The sequence below is a fragment of the Dama dama genome, chromosome 4 (genome assembly GCF_033118175.1).
Source record: "Dama dama isolate Ldn47 chromosome 4, ASM3311817v1, whole genome shotgun sequence".
NCBI classification, from domain to species: Eukaryota; Metazoa; Chordata; class Mammalia; order Artiodactyla; family Cervidae; genus Dama; species Dama dama.
In genome coordinates, this window is record NC_083684.1 from 53,896,858 (window position 1) to 53,902,633 (window position 5,776).

Consider the following 5,776-nt stretch of genomic DNA (forward strand, 5'->3'; position numbering starts at 1 on the left):
CCAGTCCAAGAGACACAGGCTCCATTCCTGGGTCAGGAAGAACCCCTGGAAGAGGAAATGGCAGCCCACTCCAGTATTCTTGCCTGGAGAATCCCATGGATAGAGGAGCCTGGCGGCCTACAGTCCCTAGGATCGCAGAGTCGGCCACACGCACATCTCCCCTACTGGACAGGGAGCCTGATCTCCGGACCCGGTCTTTCCTGACTGCTGTGTCCGAAGAGTCGCCCAGCTCAGGAGGGCGCACATTGCAGGCTTTCGATAAACATGTAGTGAATGCCTGAACATTAAGGACGTTGGTAACTGGAGGTAGGGATTCAGGGGATGGGAGTTACCAGGTGAGATCCAGAGATCCCTGCCGCCTCCCCGGCTCAGGGCGGTAGAATCCGCGCGCCCAATGGAACCCCGCGCAACAGCGCCCCATTGTGGTTGCTAGAATCCCGTGTGGATGAGGCTCTTCCCGCCCCAAGGCAGGAGGGTCGGGTGGGATCCCCACCCCGGCTACCGGGGGTGCGCCCCGAGACCCCATGAACAACCAGCCGCGGACCCCAGCCCCTACCCCGGTCCGGGCCTCGACTCCGGTCCGGGGTTCGACCCTGCGCAAGACCTCCATCCAGGTTCGGACTCCCACTCCGGGCCCGAACTCGGGCCCGACCCGGATCACGACTCTGGTCCGGACGCCGGCTCTCATCCGGACCCTGACCCCCATCCGGACCCCAACTCCGGCCCGGACCCCAACTCCGGTCCCGCCCTCAACTCCGGTCCGGACCCCAACTCCGATCCCGCCCTCAACTCCGGTCCGGACCCCAACTCCGGCCCGGACCCCAACTCCTGTCCCGCCCTCGACTCCGCTCCGGCCCCCGACTCCCGTCCGGCCCCCGACTCCTGTCCGGCCCCCGACTCCTGTCCGGCCCCCGACACCGATCGGGACCCCAACACTGATGCGGTTTCCGACTCCGGTCCAGATCCCAACTCCGGACCCGATCCCAACCCTGATCCCATCTCGGGTCCTGATCTCTGCCTTGGAATCCCTCCCCGACTCGGCTCTGCCTTCGGGCCCACCCCTGGAACTTGAACCCACGCTCACTGTGTCACCTGCCAAGAACCTTGAGCCAACCCCGAGGGTGAAGCAGGTTTCATCAGCCGCCAATGGATTTCCTCCCATCCAAGAGCCCCTTCCTGCTCTTACTCCACTGGCCACCGACTTACGGTCCCCATCCCGCGGGTCCCCTCTGAGGACAGACCCATCGGCCACCAAGTTGATAGCTTCTTCTGGACATGTCCCAGGGACGCCCATCCTAGGGGCCATCCAGGCCGTCTTACCGGTTCCTGCATTAGCCTCCATCAGTGGGAGCCTCAAAGCGGAAAACAAGATCATGATTCGAGTGGTCTACTGGTAAGGAGCTGTCCCTGCCCACACCTGCTTCTGCCTCTGGGCCTGCTATTCTCTTCGGGACGGGAGAGCTCTGGGTTCATTCATTCACTCTCCTGCTGCTGCAGGCCAGGCCTTCAGGAGATAGAGGGCTGAGCCAAGCCATGTTTTACTGGGGTCGGGGCAGGAGATGGGGGCAGGAAAAGGGAAGAGGAGGAATGGGAGAACTTCAGAGGCTGAGGGCTTAGAAGCAGCCTTTCTTGGGAGGTGGGTCTTAGGCTGCAACTTCTCAGTGATGAGGCTACCAAGTGGGGTGGGGAGGGTCAGATAGAACTAGGGGGACCCGGGTAGCAAGGGAAAGGGGGAACATCCAATACAAAGGCCAGAGGGGTCCACATTTGTGATCCCAGAGCAGAATCTTTGTGTCAATGACAAGAGTAAACAGCAGTGACCTTCCTTGACTTCCTTGAGACCCAGGACTGAATGTGGCCCGGGGTGAGGCTTTGTCTTCCCCTCCAGTCCCCCCCAGCCCTGCCCCCCCCACCATGTGATGGTCTTTCTCTAGCTCTCTCTCCAACTCACTGTCTCTTTTCCTTTCCCCTTGTGATGTGTAGCTCTTTCTCCTTCTATCTCTCTTCCCCCCTCTCCCCCACCTCTTTTTCTCTGCCCATCTCCTCCTCCTCCTTCTTCTTTTTTTGGTCAAACCTGTGCTTCATGCAAAGCTTCCCTGACCAAGGATCAAAGATCAAACCCGCGCACCCGTCAGTGGAAGTGTGAAATTTTAACCACTGGACCACCAAGGAATTCCCCATCTTCTTTCTCTTTCTCTGACTCCATGGATTCATTCATTATTTTATTCACTGAACAACCATTTATTCAGCACCTGCCATGTGCTGACCCTATTCTCAGCATCAGAGACACAGCAGTGAATAAGACAAAGATGCCCGTGGCACTGACATTCTGATGTGGAGGGGCAGGAATGGGCAATAAACACAGCACACGGCAAGTTATCTAGTATCTTAGAAGGTGACCAGCGTTATGGACAAAAGGCATCTTGGGGGGGGGGGTGTGTCACAGGTTAGCTGGAGTATCCTCAAGGAGGCAATACTTGACCAAAGATCTGAAAGAGGGGTGAGAAGGAGCCTTTGAGCTACCAGGGAAAGAGTATTCTGCAGAGACAACAGCCAGTACAAAGATCCTGAGGCAAGGCATGCCTGGAGTGTTGGAAGAAGGGCTAGGAGGTCCCTGTGGCTGGAGCCAGAGGGACAGAGGGAAGAGATGAAGCAGAGAGGTGATGGGGATGGATCCTGTTGGGGCTTGTGGACCATGGGGAGGACTGTGTTCTTTTTGTGTTCAGATGCTTCTGAGCAGGGGAAGGACAAGATCTGACTTAGCTCTTCATAGTGTCTCTCTGGACTTCAGGAGATTCTAATGATGTATCTTCCTTCCACCTCTCTCTGCCTCCCTCCTCTCTGCCCTCGGCCTCCAGTGGCCTCTGAAGCTACAGCCTGCGGGTAAGTAGTTTTGGCTTTGGAGGTGGGGGGAGTTTGGGCCACGATGTCTGGAAGGGGTTCCTGTTTTCCCTCCCCTCAAGACCTATGACCCTGTGATACCATAACCACATAATCCTGTCTCCTCCCCACAGTACATCCTACTGAGAAAGAGTCTGGAGCAGCAATTTCCAAACTCTCTAATCTTCGTGAGTGTGCTGGTAGCTTGGGAGAGTGGGGGGCAATCAGGGCTCCAAGACCCCCCAAGGGACTTGGAGGGGAGTTCTTTGCCTCCACTAACCTCCAACATTCCCTCCCCAGGAGGAGGAAATATCTGCCCAGGCTACAGGGGAGTTTGAAGTGTTTGTGGATGGGAAACTGGTACATTCAAAGAAGGTGACTCTGAGCAAGGTTCCTGGACAGGGAGGGAGGCTGGAGCTCCCAGGGGGTGAGAGACCTACATGTCTGTGCTCTTTCCCTTCTGTGCCCAGAATGGAGATGGCTTTGTGGATGAGGCCAAGCTACAGACAATTGTGAACCTGCTCAATGAGGAGTTCAAGAAAAGGGTAGCAGGCAACTAGTGGGCTGGAGGTGAGGTGAGGGCAGTGAGGTGGGAGGGGTGGAAGATGGACTATGGGTGGGTGGGCAGGCAGAAGGCAGGGCCCTGTCTTGGAGTCAGAGACACCTTAGCCCCAATCCTAGCTCAACCAGTCCTCACTGTTAAAATCAGGTTAAGTTATCTATATCCTTTTCTGAGCCTCAGTTTCCTCATCAGTAAAATGGGGTTGTTAATTCCATAAAATGCATCTTATAAGGTAATAAAGGGTGCACGGCTCAGCGTATGTCAGAGTATGCTCAGCATATATCAACTATACAGTTTTTTTTTTCAAATAACTTTTTTTTTAAAACTTTTAGTTGTAAAGCTGTGCTGTGGCAGTATGTGACAATAACAGCATGTGACTTTTCACCTTAATGGAGTTAATTAAATTAATACATTAAAAATTCAGTTATTAGTCCCACTAGCCACATTTCAAATGTTCACAGCCACATGTGGCAGCTGTTTTGGACAGTGCAGATACAGAACATGGAATCAACAATTGCAGAAAGTCCTATTGCTAATGTTGTCTTAATGTTTTAAAGCATAGACACAACCATTTGTTTTCCACCAATACTGGATTTTTAAAACCACTCACTTGGTAGATATTTGTAAGCTGCTACTGATTTAATACTTTGTCTATTGTGTATCTACTTTACAATTGTTTCCAACTTTATTGAAGTGTAAGTGATGCATAAGAACCAGTACATGTTTAAAGCACACAAGTTGTTGAGTTTTGATATACTCGTCATAAGTATACCATAATCCCGGCAAAGATTCCCATCGGCATGGATCAAGTTACATGTCCATCTCTGAATGAATCACTCAGAGCCCAGGGAATGTCACTACCCTGCTATCATTGGCCCGTCTTGAGTCACATGTCTTTAACCTCACTGGGTTTCATTTTAGTCAAGTATTTCCTAAGTACCTACGAGGTATGGTTCTAGGTCCTGGGGATGATGCAGTGGTGAACCAAATAGACACAAGCCCTTGGCCTAGTGGAGCTGACAGTTAATGGAAGACAGTGAACAAGACCCTAGGAGAAGAGAAGGCCTTTCATTACCTTTTATTTCTTTTTTTGGCCGCACCGTTCAGCATGTCCAATCTCAGTTCCTCCATGCTGTGCTGAGTCGCTCAGTCGTGTCTGACTCTTTGCAACCCCATGGACTATAGCCCCCCAGGCTCCTCTGTCTATGGGGATTCTCCAGGCAAGAATACTGGAGTGGGTTGCCATGCCCTCCTCTCTTACTTTCTCTACCAGGGATCAAACCTGTGCTTCTAGTGAAGTCCCTAGAAGGCACTTTAGGAGATAAGTGATAAGAAAAATAAAGTAGGGAAAAGGCTTTGGAGGCTGCTGGGGACTTTTTGCAACTTAAGTTGAGTGGTCAGAGACAATCTCATTGGGAAAGTGATATTTAAACACTTGAAGGATGTAAGGGACTGAAGCATGTGGGATATCTAGGGGAAAGTATTCTGGGCAGAAGGGACAGAAAGTGCAAGGGCCCTGTGGTCTGAGTGTGTCTGGTTTGTTTAAAAAATGTCAAGGAGACTCTGGCAGGCATTATAAGCCCTGGAAATGGAAAATCTTAGAAAGGTGCCTGAACATAGTAAGCCCTACAAGTGCTATTATTTATTTTTTTAGAGTTGCTGTTGTCATTATTATTAATTTTTTTTCTTTCTTGTTTCCCCATTTCAGGAGCCTCAGCAGGATGGTGAGAAGGGCTGAAATGATGTCAAGTCAGGTCCTTTTCTGATGGTGGCTGGGACAAGGTCAGGGAGAGGTGAAGAGGGAAATACAGAGTCTGCCTGCCCGTGTTCTCGTCTGATTGCTACTGTCACCACACTCACTTCTGACGTCTGGGGAAGTTGCCTGCTACCATGCTCCCAGCATCTCCTGGACCGGGTGGGCGGGGACGGGGAGGCCAGTTTGGAACAGAAGGCTAACTCCTATTGCTCCCCACCTGGTGTAGCCTCAACGTTCTCACACTGTCAAAGTCAATTTATTTCTTTTGTGGGATCTTTGTTTCCCATGGCCTGGTTTGGAATTTGAAAACCTCCCATTTCATTGGCATTTGTAGGGGCTGAGTCAGAAATAGGAATGGTGGCAAGCCTCAAAAGACATTCCAAACTTCAATACATGTCAGTGTTCACTTTCAAAACCCACAGATCTTAGAATGTCAGTGCTGAGAGGGGTCTCAACTACCTGGGAGAAGACCATTTGTGCATTCAGCAGACATTGATGAGCCCCCTGCTCACCATCTGGCTCCGTGGGGTCAATAGGCACATGCCAGAAGGCCCAGTGCAAGCCGTGGGAGTCAGACC

General features: G+C 51.9%; 1 protein-coding gene across 1 annotated transcript; it reads left to right on the forward strand.

Annotated features, from left to right (window-relative positions):
* The first annotated feature begins 524 nt into the window (after positions 1-524).
* SELENOV (selenoprotein V) lies at positions 525-5,287 on the forward strand. Its single transcript, XM_061135544.1, has 6 exons — positions 525-1,393; positions 2,859-2,883; positions 3,015-3,068; positions 3,181-3,255; positions 3,351-3,450; positions 5,151-5,287. Exons 1-5 carry the CDS (start codon positions 525-527, stop codon positions 3,438-3,440), a joined length of 1,113 nt encoding a protein of 370 aa, XP_060991527.1. The 3' UTR covers positions 3,441-3,450; positions 5,151-5,287.
* The last annotated feature ends 489 nt before the right edge of the window (positions 5,288-5,776 follow it).